The sequence below is a fragment of the Cyprinus carpio genome, chromosome B11 (genome assembly GCF_018340385.1).
Source record: "Cyprinus carpio isolate SPL01 chromosome B11, ASM1834038v1, whole genome shotgun sequence".
NCBI lineage: Eukaryota > Metazoa > Chordata > Actinopteri > Cypriniformes > Cyprinidae > Cyprinus > Cyprinus carpio.
In genome coordinates this window covers 1,011,538-1,030,796 of record NC_056607.1, presented here as the reverse complement: position 1 = coordinate 1,030,796, position 19,259 = coordinate 1,011,538, and the positions used below count along the sequence as shown (strand labels likewise).

Sequence of the window (19,259 nt, the reverse complement as noted above, 5' to 3'; positions counted from 1 at the left end):
AGAGACTCTAATTAATGATTCAGTAAGTAATAGCGCTCAGCTGAAACTGGTAGTTCACTATTAGCTAATCGATAACTACCATTTGTTCATATACCCTTTAGAACTACTAAGAACTACTGTTTACAGGTTCATAATTAATGTGAATTATGCATAATGTATGATTAATTCTAAAGTGAAGATCATGGTAACCCACTAGTAATGACTCAAGTGTTACCAAATCCTTCTAAAGGAACTTCTAATTGGTGTCATTGTGGGCTTTTGAGGTATATGGAAGGTTTTGGTTAGTATCCTTCTGAAGAAATCACTACTTATTTGGATCAGTATTCTAAAGTCAAGATACTGGTCCAAATAATTAGTAGTTCTTTATGAATAATTTGGTAATAGTCACAACTAGTGGGATACCATGACCTTGATTTTAGAATTAATTATACACTATGCATTATTCATATTAATTATCAAACTGTATACAGTAGATCTTAGTAGTTCTTTGGAAGGTATGAATAACAAAAACATTAGTTACTGATTAGCTAATAGTGAACTACCACTTTTGACTTACTAATTCATTAATCAGAGTTTCTTGTTAGATGACAGTAGTTACTAGAGTGTTTATATTGCATTACTCGTGTGTTCTTGTCTAGTTATTCATTATTTGTGTAGTTATTCATTAATGATGGAATGGAACAATATTCTAAAGTGTTATCCATGTATCATAAATACTGGCCATCCTTGCTTACACAAAGACAACTAAACTTCAAACCAAGGAAACACAGAGAACACACACACACACACGCACACGCGCGCGCACACACACACACACACAGACACACGCAAAACACAACACGATCCAGACGTTGTCTGTTTAGAAGGTGTAGAAGACATTAAAATGAAAATCTATTTGTAGTGGCAGTTCTACTCCCCCTTGTGTCATTATACTGGAAACACAGCAGAATCATTGTAACAAATAATATGTAACAAACCCTCGGTAAAAAAAATTAAGCAAAACCAATAATTAAAAGCAAAATTGGTAATCACTGGCAAAAGATTTGGGACTAAGATAATAAAAGAAGAGAATATTACGATATTCAAAAAGTAATAATAAAGTTAAAACATTTTCTAGTAAAAGCAGAACAGAAGAAATCAGTTACACAAGACTACGGTTAGGACACACAAGACTTAATAATACATTATTTCTTATGAGTAAAGTGAACACAGATAAATGTGAGGTTTGTAAATGCAAAGAAAATGTATAGAATGTTATAGGCCTATTAGACTGTAAGAAATATGATGAAGAAAGGGGGAAAAATTAAATAATGTATAATCAAATTAGGAAGAAAATGGGATATTAAAGGGATTTTAGGTATAAATCATTCTCAAAGGGAAGGTGGAAGAGTTTTTTTTTTTATTATTATTTTTGTTTTTGCACGAAACTGGTCTTTAGAAGAATTTTTTTTTTTTATTTGTTTTTTTTTTGAACTGTTATTTTTGTTTTTGCACGAAACTGGTCTTTAGAAGAATGTGGCGGTATGCACCTATAATTTTGGTCTGTAACTCGGAAAAAAAAGCTAAAGAAGAAGAAGAAGAGGAGCGTGTGACGCCATCGCGTTGTTGTTTGTCAGTCGCTGTACGTGTCAGGGAGGCGTTGATTCCGAGTCCAGGCCTTCTGAGAACAGACGGGAAGACGCACACTCTCACATCTTATGGTAATAAAGTGACCTTAATGTTTATGGAACGAGGAGAAATAATATGTATGATGAAGAAACTTCGAGTAGCCATGACGCAGTGAGCGAGAGCAGCGCGTCGCGTGAATGTAGCAGAAGATTAAAACACGTCACGATCAGAGCGTTTGATAACGGATCGCGTGCGAACTTCTGTGTCTGTGTTACAGCACGCTGTTATCGCGTAATAATGAGAATAATTTGAGTGTTTACACCGAAGCGCGCGCGCGTGTGTTTGAGGTTAGTGTTTAAAGCGCTGACAGTGCTTCAGGTTTCTGTCACAGGGGTTCTAGCTGCGTGTTTGTTTGTGAAGTTGGTAAAACCAAATATGGTGCTATCTTTCGCTGTACTTTCGTTATTCCGCTGCTGGAAAGAGCCTTTTACTTTCACTCTGCGTGAGGACGCTCAGTGTTGATCTTTCGATGTCCGTAATTCACGCGTGCGGGAGTTAAATACTTCTTATTTAGACATGAATTCAAAGTCTACAGGGCACAGTGTGTAGTGCGCATGTCGTCATTTGCTCCTTCGTTTCAGTAGTGTAATGTAGACAGATGATTTCGCAATGCTGGTCAGATAAGGCCAAAGGTTACAGAGAAAACCATTTCCTTTGATTCACATTCACGGGGAGCAGACACTGTCAATGCGAGAAACACACAAAAGAAACGATCACGTTATTATTATTATTTTTTTATTATTATTATTGCAAGACAAAGGAAAATGAAAATAACACTGCATTGATATACAATGATGAAGAAGAAGAAGGGGGAAAAAAGGCAGGACAATTAATCATTAAGTAAAATATTAAAATATCGTCATAAGCCTTAATAAACTTGTTATTCTTATTATTATCAGTGTGTTTAAGAGATTTAACAATAAGCAAAATCAAATCTAGGTAACATATTGAGAAATTTGGACTTATGTATAAATAAGTAATATGTACTTTACAGTACGTAATGTTTCACAGTGAACTTTCCTAATGACATCATTTCCTGGAATCCTTTCATAACAAAAAATAAATGTGACCATTTTGATTTATTAAATATTTTTGTTAATTTTGTAAGCTGTTTACTTCATTTAGACTTAGTCTTGCCTTAAATGTCCTTGTTAGTTTTTTTTTTCATATTTAGTCAACCTTATCCTGTTTTTCTTGGATCAAGTTCATTCAGAGAAACCTTGCACCTCACGCTATAACTTAAAGATTAACCATGGCTTGTAGTAAAAGTGTAGTAGCTGTGTTTGTTTGGAATATTGATTATGATTTGTATAAGCACAGTTTTACTACAAATCATGGCTAGTTTGTGCTTACTACGGTTTAATTATAGTAACCTTTTTAACAATAATTAAACAGCCTAGACTTCCATTAAAAAATAGACCATTAAAAATGTCAAACCATTATTAATTATATTAACAGTATAGAAGTTGTCGATTAGTATTGTTAAGGGGATGGTTCTCCCAAAAATAAAAATTCACTTATGCTGGTGTATTTCTGAAGTCATATGAATAAAAAGAGAAATGTCCTGCTGGGTTCAGTTCCATAAACTTAGCCTCCATGTTCAGACTGTGTCTTAAAGGGATAGTTCACCCAAAAATGAAAATTCAACCTGTGCGTTTCTTTTTTCTGTTAAACATAAAAGAAGATATTTTGAAGAAAGTTGGTATCCAGACTGTTTCTGGTTGTGAAACGGTGACCAGTGTTGGGGAAAGTTACTTTTAAAAGTAATGCATTACAATATTGCATTAGCCTACTCCCTAAAAAAGTAACTAATTACGTTACTTGGTTACTTTCAATGGATAGTAATGAGTTATGTTACTTTTACATTACTTTTTAAATCTGGCAAGGGCTTGCTTGTTTGTTTTTAATAGAAAGAGTTCTGTTGTATGCAAATATAAAAACCCTTTTACAACAAAAGTGAAATGAGTTAGCCCCAGACTGAAGGAAAAGAAGATTCACATCTGTACAGTAGAACACAGGAGAAGAGAGTTCAGCACTCTTCAGTAACACATAAATGAAGCTCTTATGCTAGTTTATCTAAAGTTAAAAAAAAAAAAAAAAAAAATTAGTATGGTTGAATTGAATCATCGAATGTCAGTGGCAAAGACATCGGTAAATAAAATAAGATTAAATACATAAAGGATATTTGTGTTTACACATTTGATTATTGCAGGTTTGTGTCATATTCTGTGTTTGTATTTGACTGTTTTTATTCATTTTGAGGACTACTGAATCTGTTTTTGTGCAGTGAGATGAGTAAATGCATGTTGACATTTGTGACCCTGGACCACAAATCTTAAGTGTCAATTTTTCAAAAATAATCTTTCCATTGATGTATGGTTTATTAGGATCAGACAATATTTGGCTGAAATACAACTATTTGAAAATTTGGAATCTGAGGGTGCAAAAAATAAAAAAATCGAAATCTTCCAGATGAATTCTTAGCAATGCATATTACTAATCAAAAATTAACTTTTGATATATTTACGGTAGGTAATTTACAAAATATTCTCATGGAACATGATCTTTACTTAATATCCTAATGATTTTTGGCATAAAAGAAAAATCGATAGTTTTGACCCTTGACCAAGTCTGTCACAGTCTTAAAGGGTTACTCCATCCCAAAATGAAAATTTTGTCATTAATTACTTACCCCCATGTCGTTCCAAACCCGTGAAAGCTTTGTTCGTCTTCTGAACACAATTTAAGATATTTTGGATGAAAACCGGGAGGCTTGTGACTGTCCCATAGACTGCCAAATAAATAACAGTGTCAAGCTCCAGGAAAGTATGAAAAGCGTTGTCAGAATACTCCATCTGCCATCAGTGATTCAACTGTAACGTTATGAAGAATACTTTTTGTACACGAAGAAAACAAAAATAATGACTTTATTCAACAATTCCTCTCCTCTGTGTCTCTCCAAATCAGCGTAGCACCATTTTGGCAAATCTGTGTTGTATGCAAGCGGCTTACACTCTTCTGTATCCACTCTTAAAATTATAATTTAGTTTTATTTCAGTTTCATAAAGAAACTTGAAGCAACAGCCTAATAAAAGGACACCTTTTCATTTACTGTATAATGTCTTCAAATCTCAAAATTGTGAGAAAATCGAATAGTGAAATCAGAATCTTGAATCGAATCGTTAGTTGAGTGAATCGTTACATCCCTAGTATATTCCTTTGGTGTAGCAGACGTGAACAGGACCGTTTGATTGGTTCTGATGGATTCAGGGTTAGTGATGTTCTTCACACAGATGGTCAGTATTTTTCCTACAGCCATCTTTTCTGTGTCTTCATGTAGGTAGTTTCCTGAGATCATTGAAGCAGCAGAAAAATGAACGTGTTTGATCGCACCATAAACTTTGACGCTCTCTTGAAGTTCTCTCAAATGTAAGTAATTTTTATACGTGTTACAGGTCTGTATGATGAATGAAGAATTGGGGGAAAAAAATAAATTTTGTACAATTTACAGTTAAATTATTCTATCTAATGCACTTTGAGAGTTTAAAATTTAAGAGCTCCAACCAGAGCTTTGTTTGACAGATATTGTGCTAAAGCATAATGGCCCAAAACAAATATATTTTAAAAACTTTTATTTTGCCCTGAAGACGTATCGTTTCATATTGTCATGTGACCAAGATATTATCGAGACTTAGTCTTAGTTTTGATATCCCAATATTGATAATATCGTTACATCCCTAGAATGGAATGATGTGTTAAAGCGGTTGTGTGTTTCTGATTCGTATCTGTCTGTGTGTGTTTTTCTGGGCAGCTCTCGCTCGACTCAGCAGCACCTGAAGAATGTCTACGCCAGTCTGGCTGTGTGTATGCTGGTGGCGGCCGCTGGCTCCTACATCTTCATCATCACAAGACTGTTTCCGGTAACAGCTCTATGCTTTGCATTTCTCACTCGTAGTTGTCAGTACTTAACAGTGCGAGCATTGTGACTAAAAATAGGTGTGTGTGAACTGGAAAATGTATTTAGGAGCATGAGTGCAAGTACAATTTCTTAAACAGCCTAACTTACACAGAAGCCTATAACACACACAAAAAAATTGAGTAAGGAGCCATTGGCTCCTATAAGAAAAAAAAAACTTAGGAACTAAACATCTTTTCCAACTTGAAGTGACAAAGAATTGTTTTACAGTTTACAATTACACAATCTGTTCCAATATCATGGACCATAAGCATCGGCCACGGAGTGTAGTGTGGGCTCCTCCTCAATGCATCCTGTAAATGTTGTCATGTCTTTCACACATCCAGCCTGTTTCTCTTTATTAGTAGCATTCTATTTTATAGAACGAGTTGAATTTTAGCTTTACCTTGCATTCTTGAATTTCTTATCATTTAGGCCTAGACGGCAGGTTAAGTAAAAATATTAATATGCAAAAGAACACAAATATAGCAGAATGCTTCTCTTTATAGTTATTTTTCTAGCTGACTGATGAGCTTATGGACACTGAATCGTTATACTGAGGTAAATGTATTGTTACGTGGCAGTGTTTACAAGCTTTACACATTTTCCGCAGTTTGAAACAGAATGAGCGATTACATGAGACATTTCAGTAAGTTGTACTGTAGGCTCTCATATAAAATAGCCTACCTTTTGATGTTAATTCATGTTCATTTTGTACTATATTAGTAGTAAAGAGAAAGATATAATGGGTTCACTTGCCGTTTGAACTGAGGTGCTGAAGCGATCGCGCCCGCCGCATTATTTATGGTTTGAATTTCGTTATGAATTTGACAATTTTAAAGCTGATACTTTGTTTATTAAAAAGTAACAAAGCTACTTTCCTCTACAACTTTGATGCGCATCATCTCAGTTTAATACGTGAACATAATGCATGAGACAGGATACAGATCGTAAAGTTGTAATTTTTTCCTTCAACTTGCCTTCGGATGTTTAGTCATGTTTATTTTGTGCTGAAACTGGTATTAATGTGGAGGAGTTGATCAGTTCACGCGCACTTCACACTGCTGCTGATTTATTGGATGGGAAGTGCCCTTCGATGTTCCGTCCATTAACTGAAAACAGGCTAGACTTATAGATTCTTGGGATTTAAGAATCTATATTGTTCCGTAAAAATGAAAACCGATTAATATCGATATATCAATATTTTTATTTTGATTCTGCATGCCTCTTTAAATGCAAATGAGCTGCTGCTTCCCGCCCCCTTTTCCAAAATAGTCAAGTCACCTTTATTTATATAGTGCTTTTAACAATACAGATTGTGTCAAAGCAGCTTTACAGTATCAAATAGGAAAATAGTGTGTCAATAATGCAGAATGACAAAAGTAAACACTCAATTTTCAGTTAAAGGCAGTCCATCATTGAATTCAGTGATGTCATCTTCCAGCACAGTTCAGTTTAAATAGTATCTGTGCTGTATTGTGTGTTGTATTAGTGGAGATGAGTTGTGTTTAAATAGTATATGTGGATGTGTGTGAGTATATTAATGTTAAATGTGTTGGTGACGGAATGGAGAAAAAAACAGGCTCCTCTGACCAGACGAACCAGCAGGTTGATCCACGCTGCAGCAAAGTCAGATTGTGCGGAGGACTCATCTGGTTCCCGTGGGCTTGTTCCGATAGGTCTAGGTAACAAGTTCTTCACTGGGGATCTGTCTCTGGGGCTCATCTAGTTGTCTTGGTCTCTGGTGACCTTCAGGGCTGTCGAGGGCGTCTCTAGGTGCTGATCCACCATGATCTGTATCCAGGCTCTACCTTTACAGCTTGTATCTCAGATCTCTGCCAAAAAAACATCTGTTTGGTTTTGATTATCATGACTGTCTTGCTGAAATTGTGCTGAAATGCATTTTAAAGCATATCAGTGTAAACTTCTGATATACGGTTTCCTGAGCGCACGCATCCGAAGCACACACACAGAAGCGTGTGCACTGTGAGATCACTGTAGCGCCTCAGTTCAAGCAGCACACGTGAACCGATCATCTTTTCATATGTACTTTTTATGTATGCAAATACATATTTTATTTCAAGCATGGAACATTTTTCAAGTTTAAGTCCACCGAAGTTAATCTACTCTCCTGTTTGATTTGTGGTTAAGGCTAGAAGGGATACAGCTGTGGCTACTGGGCATGCGCACAACAATATAGCATAATTTTTGTTAGACTGTACAACAATAATTACTGTTTTTGCATTATTGTGTGGGGTTGGTGTCGAATCCTAATGTTTGATTTTTGCTCTTATATTTTATCATTATTACACTTTTTTGAGAGGTGTGTGCTTTTCCATATCATATCAATTCAAATGAATTTGCCACACGTTAACTTCGCTTGAAGTGTAATAATATCTACATACATAAGGCAACAACATAACAAAACGTGGGGAAAAAAAAAGAAGGGGTATGAATACTTTCGCAAGGGACTGAAGTAGAGCATATAATACTACAGAACCTCAGCTAGTACGCAGATTCTTGTAAAGTGGATCTCTAATACGCATTATCATGATATTGTCTTTCAGGGTTGGCTGACCATGCTTGGATCACTGGCTATGATGGGTTGGCTTGCCATGACTCCTCACAGCCCTCAGACAGAGAAGAAGAGGTTGGGCATCCTCGCTGCTTTTGCTTTCTTCACAGGTGAGATGTTTACATTTTTTTACAACTTCATTTCCTATATCATGTGTTTAAAACACTTAACTCAACATGTCAATCTGTGCCTTATACAGGTCTTGGACTTGGCCCGCTCATGGACTACGTCATTAGCGTCAACCCAAGGTAATATTCACAGAGCACAGGGTTTCTTAAAAACACAGCTTGACCCCCTGTCTGAATTAAAAGAACATAAATTTAAAACTGCAGCGCTGCAGGAAAGTGGAGTAGATTGTAAGTTTTTAAAAAGCGTGACGCAACAATTTCGCATGCTCAATGTCTAGTGTGACCACGGCTTTACTCTGATGAGCTGGTTTTCAAAGCAATAGTTGACCCAGAAATGACCATTTTGGGAAAATGAACCTTCACCATTTTTTTACTGTCCAAATAAAGTCTGTCACATTTTAATTACGGTGTAACTTGTATAATTTCATACATCTGATCTGTCACTGAAGCATTTTATTAGACAAGTGAATTAGATCGCCATTTACCAAACAGCTCCATATAACAAAGCACTGTAAAGATTAGATGCAGCAATACGTAATCATGAATAACCTTTAAAGGTTTTTTTGTAATGCAGATTAGTCACCAGGCTGTAACTTCTAGTTTGAAGCGTGTGGACTCGTATGCTGTAGCATGATCAATCATAAAATCAGTAGCCTACTAAGAGTTCGCAATTAAACCTTTTCTTGTAACCCGATAAAACTTTAAGTCTGCTTGTTATGGTCAAAAGAAAACAACTAATACAGTCACATTACTATATGAGATAGCCCATGATCATTAGATTTTATACAGGTGTTACTATAATGATTTTGTAAATGGGGATAAGCAAGCACATATTGATAATGTGGAAGTTACTGCCTTTTGCTTTGGTGTGACTTCTCACTTTTTACAGACAATGCAAAGGCAAAGTACAGTAACTTCAAAATAGGGGTGAAATCAAGTTTGAGCTCACAGTTTTTTAATGTAGATCATTTTAATTACTAAAACATCTAATTGCCAAATTTCCAGTGTCATATCTATAATTAATTTGGCTGGACAAATAAAAAAACTTTAAAGTCATTTTTCTCAGTTTCACACTCTAGTGAGTTAAGATATTTTGCCTTTGCAGGGCAGCATTGGTGAGTAAGTGATGGAATGTAAAACGGAATAAAACTGTAACTGGGGTTGTTCCTTCCCTGAATTGTTTCATTTCGCCGTGTGTCATGTACTGATTGCCATGAAGCTTTGACTGTACTCAGTGGCTCTGTGGAACTGCACGTAATGATATTTTTCAACACATGGCAAATGATTGTGTTCATTTTTGTAGCATCATCCTGACTGCTTTCCTGGGCACCTCTGTCATCTTTGCCTGCTTCACGTTGAGCGCTCTCTATGCAAAGCGCAGAAGTTATCTCTTCTTGGGAGGTAAACATGAAAAAATCTGCTAGTTGCGTTGGTGATTGATCATGTACAGTTGTTTGTTTTTTGACCTGTAACTTTGGTTTGGTTTATTTTTCTTCGGCACACTGATGTCAGGGCTGACTGTTCTTCTGCTCGTCTCTGTCTTCAATATGTTCTTCGCCTCAGAAATACTCTTCAAGGTATGTGATGTGACCGTATGAAAGTGGGGGATGAAGTTGTGTGATAGTTTGTGTAACAGTTTTTGGTTTGTTTCAGGCTCATGTGTATCTGGGTCTGGCCATCATGTGTGGCTTTGTGCTGTTTGACACACAGCTAATTATTGAGAAGGCAGAAATGGGAGACAAAGATTACATCTGGTAAGGCTTAGAGGTTTACTGTGTTTACCAATATACCTATAATTATCATATAATGGAAGTTGTTGCTTAAAATGAATTTGTACTTGCTAATTAACTATTTTAATATGCACTAGCTGAAAGGCATTATGTGAAAGGACAAGATATGAGAAGTAATGCTTTGGCTAACCCCATCAATACTAACTTAATGATTGTGCTTGATTCCGGACTGAGATGATCTTATTGCACGGTTTTTATAAATTGAGTTTAAACTCGTTTTGAATAGTCATAAATAACGGTCAACAGGTAAGTGTCCAACACTTGCCAATAAATACCCAATATCAGCCTATACTGATAAACTGAAGAAATCAAATATTGTTGATTCCTAGTTATATATCAGTATTTTACAGAGTAAAATATTATCTAAATCATTTTACACAAGTCCAGTATATTCTTAGAATACTCATTTGTTTTATTCTGTCCCATTTAATTGTGTCTAAAGTATATATTATTTATTATTATTTCTTTAAATTAACCATCCACAGGTGGTTCATAATGAAAAAGGAATGCAAAGAGGAATAAATGGCACTGTTTTTTTGTTTGTATGCTTCAAGGCTTTTGTTTGTTCTTTGTTTTTAAATGAAGGCATTGTGTTGACCTCTTCCTGGACTTTGTGACCATCTTCAGAAAGCTTGTTATCATCCTCTCTATGAATGAGAAGGTATTTGAAACATCATAACTGCATCAGCTCTGTGCTGTCAATAACAGAATCATTATTTATATCCCTTTTGTTCCATGAGTAACTTATTTTTTTTAATTTTTTTTTTAGGAAAAGAAGAAGGAGAAAAAGTAATTTTCATAGAGTGAAAACATCTGTGAGCTGAATACATGTCAGCAGCTTCATTATGAATCTGATTACATAGTTTGATTATATTTTGTGTGATTTGATAGTGTCTTAATTTTATTTTTGAAAATTGTTACTGGGCTTTTTATTTGTTCTTTTGTTTTTGTGTTGATTTTTGTTGATTTTGGGTTTTTAGTTTTTATTTAAAAGTTTAGGTTGGACTTTAATTTCTTTGACTTAATGCAACTCTCTGAGGCAGAAATTCGAGATCTGTAGAAAAGGACTCTTATGGAGTCTCTTAAAAAAACTGATTTAATATTGTACATACAATAGAAACCTTTGAGTGTAATGGAGTTGTTACTGCTAGGTGATAGTAGACTTTCTTACCTATACTCTCAACAATATTAAATTGTGTATCATAAATACCTTCTAATCATAACATAGTTGTGCTTCACTGAACTGCTTTTTTGTGTTTATTGCGTTAATTCATTTACCTTTTTTTTCTTTGTTGCCAATGCCACATTAAATTGTTCTTGTAGCAGCTAGTGCCAATTTTGTTAATTTAGTCAAGTCTAACATTAATGCATTTATCAGTGAGATCACAGATGAGATTTTTATTTTATTCATGAATATTGTGCATCTTATGTCAATAAACGGTGCCACAGATTGCATTTGTGCTCCTGTAACTACTATATTATACCTTCTGATGATAAATTTGCATTGAGCATGCTTAATTCTTCTGATGCTTGTAATCAGAGGACCAGTTGAAAAGGCAGCCCTAGAAATAAAAAAAACTGTTGTTGTTGCAATCACACAATTTTTTGCCACAGATGAAATGAACCAGATGTAACATTTGTCAGAAAAGCAGATGTTTTTATATGTAACAACCAAAAAACTTCTCCTAATAATGGGGAGAGAAATGTGTCTGAAGTTTCAGCTCAAAATACCCCACATATTTATTATATCATTTTGAAAATACCATAATATGCTGTTAAATGGTTAGTTCACCCAAAAATTCCAAGCCAAGAGGAAACTGGTTTTCCAATGGTAAAGTAAGGAAACTTTACTTCCTCCGCTCCTGTAAACAAACTCGCCAGACTCTCTCACATGCGTTACGCTTATGTCCCACGTCATTCGCTGGAACGGATTGCATGTATTTAAGTCAGTGGAAGTGAGAGAAATGTATTTATAACATTTTAAAGGAGGCCTTTATTCACCCCTCAGACCCCCCACCCCACTGAGCCATGTGAGGCACGTTTTATTACGGGTGTGTGTGCTTTATTTGACTGCTTTTGGACTGAACACAAACACCCACCTATTCCCATTCTTAAGTTTGGAAGAGCAAGGATAATTTTTAATATAACTCCGATTGGATTCACCTGAAAGAAGAAAGTAATTTACACCTAAGATGCTTTGAGGGTGAGTAAAACGTAAGATAATTTTCATTTTTGGGCGAACTAACCCTTTAATTGACCAATTCAGTGTTTGTAAACAGTGATGACATTTTTTTGTAGGCGAAGTCAAACTAGTGTCAGAAAAGGACAAACTGTGTCCAGACGCAAAAAAAACTGAAACTAACACCATGTTAAAATGCCCAACTTTACAGCAGAAAAAAACATGTTTACTGCCTGGTTCAAAAAATGATTTTGGTCTATATAGCTAATTTTGCCCTTGATGACAACTGTTTTTTTTTTAAACTCATCTATTTAAATTATATTAAGCCTTAAAGTTCTGCATAATTAAGGGCGTGGCCACTTGAGTGACAGGTGGATTGCCACAGTTGAGAATGCCGTCAAGCTAGGTGGGCGTGGCTTCAGCAACCAGCTCCCGCCTTTTTGCCCATTCTCGATTATCCGGGAGAGTTGCCCGGTGACGCGTTGCCAAGATGGCGAGGGCCCGCTCTGCACACTTTGAGCCTCAAAACCGCTCTTCAGGAGTCTATGGGTGACGTCACGGACACTACGTCCATGTTTTTATACAGTCTATGATTAAGCCTTAAAGTTTGGCATAATTAAGGGCGGGTCACTTGAGTGACAGGTGGATTGCCGCTGCTGTCACCACAGTCAAGCTAGGTGGGCGTGGTTTCATCTACCAGCTCCCGCCTCTTTGCCCATTTTCGATTATATGAGAGTGACGCGTGGTGATGGGGAAGGCCGGCTCCACCCACTTTGAGCTTCAGAAATGCTCTTCAGAAATCTACTGATGATGTTACGGACACTACGTCCATGTTTTTATACAATATATGGTTCTTGCTTTTAAAACTCTATAGTATAAAAATAAAAATGAATTTTATTGCATGAATACATTTAATAGGCTAATGATTGGAAATAATATTTCACTGTGAAATTTTCACATATTCAAGTCCAATTATTATTTGCAGCGTGCCAGGCACCCCTTTTTTTTGCTTTCAAGTTTTATACATTTTATCGCAAAATACAAATACGTTGTAACCTCTTTAGTACAGAATGAAATAAATTTGAATGAACATCAGAAGGTATGAAAGAAAGAGTACGACGTAATTAATGTCTCATCATGTATTTGAAAAGATAACTGATTCGTATGGAAGCCCGTTTCTGCCACAGCTGAGAAAAATGATTCTGTAAGTCATAATAATGAGAAACTTTCTCATAATTATGACTTAGTATCTCGTTATATTGAGAAACTTTCTCAATATAACCCCCAAAAAAATTATTAATCGATGCATGTGCAATGCAAGAGTGATGGCACGCTAGCAACATCTTTAGAATGCATGTGTACTTCAGTGTATACTAGGCAATATCTATACTAATTGGTATATTCTCATGCAATTACACAGTGTGTTCGTGCAAAAAAAAGAGAAAAAAAACTTTTGAACTTTATTGTATACAGTGGTTTAACAATCAAATTTTGATGCAGTTTAGAGTTTATAGCACATGTAACATATGCATTCCTATGAGTTCACAGTATATTTGAATGTTAACTTTTTCAAATGTTATGTATTTACCATTAAGTTTTTTTTTAAATATTTGTCATGTTATGTGAGATAATTGAGCACTACATTTATTAATGTTAAATATTATTTATTACTTCTAATTAAATCACTTGTCCTTTAAGCGTTCGCACTCAGATGCGAAAACTGTAAATTCTACTTCTTGTTACAAGTATGGTAGAACCATCACTTCTACCACTAAAGACTGCTTTGTAAGTAATCTTCCTGATGTATCCCAATTCCTTAGCATATCCAAAACCTCAGAACAACTTGATGATGTAACAGAAACTAAAGACTCTCTCTTTTCTAGCATTTCAAATATAGTTGCTCCTTTACACTTAAGAAAGGTTAAGGAAAACAGTCTGACACTGTGGTATAATGAGCACACGCGCACCCTAAAGAGAGCAGCCCGGGAAAATGGAGCGCAGCTGGAGGAAAACAAAACTAGAGGTATTTCGTATTGCTTGGAGGGAAAGTAACCTATCTTACAGAAAAGCATTAAAAACTGCTAAATCTGATTACTTTTCGTCTCTTTTAGAAGAAGATAACAAACATAACCCCAGGTATTTATTCAATACAGTGGCTAAATTAACGAAAAATAAAGCATCAACAAGTGTTGACATTTCCCAACATCACAGCAGTAATGACTTTATGAACTACTTTACTTCTAAAGTCGATACTATTAGAGATAAAATTGTAACCATGCAGCCATCAGCTACAGTATCACATCAGACAGTGCACTTTAGATCCCGTGAGGAACAGTTCCACTCATTCTCTACTATAGGAGAGGAAGAATTGTATAAACTTGTTAAATCATCTAAACCAACAACATGTATGTTAGACGCTATTCCATCTAAGCTCCTAAAAGAGGTGCTTCCAGAAGTCATAGATCCTCTTCTGACTATTATTAATTCCTCATTGTTATTAGGATATGTCCCCAAAACCTTCAAACTGGCTGTTATTAAGCCTCTCATCAAAAAACCACAACTTGACCCCAAAGAACTAGTTAATTATAGACCGATCTCGAATCTCCCTTTTCTGTCCAAGATACTAGAAAAGGTTGTAATCCCTTACAATTATATTCCTTCTTAGAGAAAAATGGCATCTGTGAGGATTTCCAGTCAGGATTTAGACCGTATCATAGTACTGAGACTGCTCTCCTTAGAGTTACAAATGACCTGCTCTTATCATCTGATCGTGGTTGTTTCTCTCTATTAGTGCTATTGGATCTTAGTGCTGCGTTCGACACTATTGACCACACTATTCTTTTGCATAGACTAGAACACTTTGTTGGCATTAATGGAAGTGCATTAGCATGGTTTAAATCGTACTTATATAACCGCCATCAATTCGTAGCAGCGAATGAAGAATCATATCGTTCACAAGTGCAGTATGGAGTACCTCAAGGCTCAGTACTAGGGCCGTTACTCTTCATGCTTTACATGTTATCCCTGGGAAATATCATCAGGAAAGATGTTGTTAGCTTTCACTGTTATGCTGATGATACTCAGCTCTATATTTCTTCGCGGCCCGGCGAAACATACCAATTTGAAAAACTAACGGAATGCATAGTTGATATAAAAAACTGGATGACGAGTAATTTCTTACTGCTAAATTCTGAAAAAACAGAGATGTTAATTATAGGACATAAAAGCTCTGCATGTAATGACCAAGAACGCTGTCTAAGATTTGATGGGCTGCTCTGTCAATTCTTCGTCATCAGTTAGGAACCTAGGTGTGCTATTTGATAGCAACCTTTCCTTAGAAAGCCACATTTCTAGCATTTGTAAAACTGCATTTTTCCATCTCAAAAATATATCTAAATTACGACCTATGCTCTCAATGTCAAATGCAGAAATGTTAATCCATGCATTTATGACCTCAAGGTTAGACTATTGTAATGCTCTATTGGGTGGTTGTTCTGCACGCTTAGTAAACAAACTCCAGTTAGTCCAAAATGCAGCAGCTAGAGTTCTTACTAGAACCAGGAAGTATGATCATATTAGCCCGGTCCTGTCAACTCTGCACTGGCTCCCTATCAAACATCGTATAGATTTTAAAATCTTGATTATTACTTATAAAGCCCTGAATGGTTTAGCACCTCAGTATTTGAACGAGCTCTTGTTACATTATAGTCCTCCACGTCCGCTGCGTTCTCAAAACTCTGGCAATTTAATAATACCTAGAATATCAAAGTCAACTGCGGGCGGCAAATCCTTCTCCTGTTTAGTGCCCAAACTCTGGAATAACCTACCTAACATTGTTCGGGAGGCAGACACACTCTTGCAGTTTAAATCTAGATTAAAAACCCATCTCTTAACCTGGCTTACACATAACATACTAATACACTTCTAATATCCAAATCCGTTAAAGGATTTTTAGGCTGCATTAATTAGGTAAACCGGAACCGGGAACACTTCACACCCGATGTACTTGCTACATCGTTAGAAGAATGGCATCTACGCTCATATTAGTCTGTTTCTCTTTTATTCCGAGGTCACCGTAGCCACCAGATCCAGTCTGTATCCAAGTCAGAGGGTCACTGCAGTCACCCGGATCCAGTATGTATCCAGCACAGATGGTGGATCAGCACCTAGAAAGGACCTCTACAGCCCTGAAAGACAGCGGAGACCAGGACAACTAGAGCCTCAGAGACAGATCCCCTGTAAAGACCTTGTCTCAGATGACCACCGGGACAAGACCATAGGAAACAGATGATTCTTCTGAACAATCTGACTTTGCTGCAGCCTGGAATTGAACTGCTGGTTTCGTCTGGTCAGAGGAGAACTGGCCTCCCAACTGAGCCTGGTTTCCCCCAGGGTTTTTTCTCCATTCTGTCACCGATGGAGTTTTGGTTCCTTGCCGCTGTCGCCTCTGGCTTGCTTAGTTGGGGACACTTCATTTACAGCGATATCGTTGACCTGATTGCAAATTATTGCACAGATACTATTTAAACTGAACTGAGCTGAATGATGACATCACTGAATTCAATGATGAACTGCCTTTAACTGTCATTTTGCATTATTGACACACTGTTTTCCTATTTAATGTTGTTCAGTTGCTTTGACGCAATCTTTTTTGTTTAACCCTCTGGAGTCGATTAACGCGTATACGCGTTTTGGGGTATTTTCTCCTGATAACCCCGAAAAGAACTTAAATTACACTTTCAGTTTTGATCGTACAGATAAGTGCAATACATCAATCGAATCTGTAAAGGGTCTTCTTTTTTTGTATACAGACATAATAACAACAAAACTTTGTGCACTTATAAAATAAAGATAACAAACAAGGAGTGCTGTCTGCAGCCTTTGTCTGCGCTGATCTTCAGATACAAATGCGTCATTAAAATGAACTGTAACTCTGTGAATACTCAACGAAGAGACATGAGAGAGATATCTATAGAAAGCCTGACATGTCTACTTTTAAACTAAACAAGTGCTGCTGAAAACAAATATTCTGTGATAAAGTAATCCATATGAAAACAACGCGATGTCCGTTTTTTAACGTCTTCCTTCATTGTCTTCTAATGCGACCACGCCCCCGCGCCGAGCGCGCTTTTGAGATTCAAATGTTTCACTGAAGCGCGCGGCTTTTGAATACGCCCACACAACAGAAGACAACGCAGCGAGACTGTTCTTCAAGTTTTTATTATTTTACTGTTTGCTTCGCGATGAGAGGAATAAGACATAATTCACCCCAAAAAGATGTGATGTGGTTGAGGATTTGAGATTTGGATTTCCTCAGAAAAAAGAATGAAGTGCTTTATTCAGCAGAGTTCATAAACATGAGTAAGTCTCTTTTAATTTATTTATATACTTGTACTAGTTTTCACATAACGTGTAAACATTTTACTAGTTAGACTTTTTCCAAAGACTTTTTTCCAAACTATAATTCCTGACTAAATGTATAATCAAGTGAAATATTATGGAGTTTCAATAACAATATACACTACTATACCATTCAAAAGCTTGATGTAAATAATATAAATGTAACAATAAATGTAACTGTAACAAATGTAACAATCATTGCTGTTCTTTCAATTTATCCCCCCTAAAAAACCTGAAAAAAAATATTCTCAGCTCTTTTCAACATTAATAATAATAATAATAATAATAATAATGATGATGATAATAATAACAATAAATGTTTTTTTTGTAGAAAATAAGATTGTTAAAAGGATTTCTGAATGATTGTGTGACTGGAGTAATGATGCAAAAAATTCAGATTGAAAGTCAGCTTTGATTTTTCCTAATAAACTGTTTAACTGCACTCACAAGTGAATATTAAATTATGTTGTGGGATAATTAAATATATTCTAAATAAACTACAAACATAAAATTATATAGATTTATTTTGTCCTCACATTGTTTCTTGTAACTCACCCCTCTCAGTGACACAGCTGACTGAATGGCTCATTATGCAGCTCATTATGCAGGCCTTTGTCTTCTCAGGTGTGAATTCATGATAGTTGACGCCTACTCGCATATGACTTTTACCAACAAAAAGTGTCTTAGAAAATTTAAATCAATATATTGTTTTCTGTAAGTGAGTAAACAAGATGATTTTCACATCATTTAGAAAAAAAAAATTCTAGGCTACAAGCTCCAGTTCTCAAAATTCCTGGGAACCAATTTTCTGTATGTGTTTTATTGCCTTATTCAAGTGATTTAACATTTTTAGTTTTTCACTAACCACGCATAACATTTTTTTTCTCAAAAACACAATCATGTACATACATGCTGCTCACATATTATTATAGCCTAGTTTGTGCTGATTACAGTGAGATTAGACTTTAGCCATTTAGATATTTATAAGAAACTGAAAAAAGCACAAATGTCAGGGCATGACAAAACTTCTCCAGGCCCCAAAAATACCCTTAGACTCCAGAGGGTTTTTAAAGCCCTATGACGAGTTAGAGTTGGAAAATTTAGTCTCAGACAAGACTAACTTTGTCAAGCCAACATAATAATGCTGTTGTCATTTATGTAATGGCTGGCTGTGTATTAAATGATTTTAATGCATGATAGAGGCAAAGAACCACTCGACATGCAGTTGAGATCTAGAATTCTGCCCTCTTGAAATCAGACACAGAGATAAAGTACCGCAGTAAGATCACATTTCACATGTCAATAAAACCAGCGAAACAGTAGCAATATAAAGTCCACTATTTTAAGTTCACTATATAGTGAACACCTATATAGTGAACACCAAAAGGACTGAGATCACTTTCGGCTGGTTCCCTTTCTGGTTTACTTTAAGTGAACTGGGTTTGGTTACTTTAAAATGAACTATATGTGAAAAAACCCTTAAATGGGACTCAGGACCATGGTCATCTACTGTCTAGATTGTAAAGTACCCTTTGTGGATACTTACCCTTCAAGGACTAACACT

At 35.9% G+C, this 19,259-nt stretch overlaps 1 protein-coding gene across 2 annotated transcripts; it reads left to right on the top strand.

The window, feature by feature from the left end:
- The first annotated feature begins 1,554 nt into the window (after positions 1 to 1,554).
- tegt (testis enhanced gene transcript (BAX inhibitor 1)) lies at positions 1,555 to 11,019 on the top strand. 2 transcript variants are annotated; one of them, XM_042733505.1, is made up of 11 exons: positions 2,326 to 2,386; positions 2,656 to 2,661; positions 5,009 to 5,097; positions 5,480 to 5,588; positions 8,191 to 8,308; positions 8,398 to 8,446; positions 9,630 to 9,726; positions 9,823 to 9,903; positions 9,980 to 10,080; positions 10,702 to 10,777; positions 10,886 to 11,019. In XM_042733505.1, exons 3-11 carry the CDS (start codon positions 5,042 to 5,044, stop codon positions 10,907 to 10,909), a joined length of 711 nt encoding a protein of 236 aa, XP_042589439.1. In that variant the 5' UTR covers positions 2,326 to 2,386; positions 2,656 to 2,661; positions 5,009 to 5,041; the 3' UTR covers positions 10,910 to 11,019. The 2 variants fall into 2 exon arrangements, with proteins under 2 accessions (XP_042589438.1, XP_042589439.1); XM_042733504.1 differs by lacking the exons at positions 2,326 to 2,386; positions 2,656 to 2,661 and adding an exon at positions 1,555 to 1,700.
- The last annotated feature ends 8,240 nt before the right edge of the window (positions 11,020 to 19,259 follow it).

What these genes read in the sequence shown, in the direction of transcription:
- tegt (XM_042733504.1), top strand. Translation starts at nt 5,042, where the DNA reads ATGAACGTGTTTGATCGCACCATAAACTTTGACGCTCTCTTGAAGTTC. An exon ending in GTCATTAGCGTCAACCCAAG is followed by an intron (nt 8,447 to 9,629) that starts GTAATATTCACA and finishes TCATTTTTGTAG; the next exon opens with CATCATCCTGACTGCTTTCC. An exon ending in CCTCAGAAATACTCTTCAAG is followed by an intron (nt 9,904 to 9,979) that starts GTATGTGATGTG and finishes GGTTTGTTTCAG; the next exon opens with GCTCATGTGTATCTGGGTCT.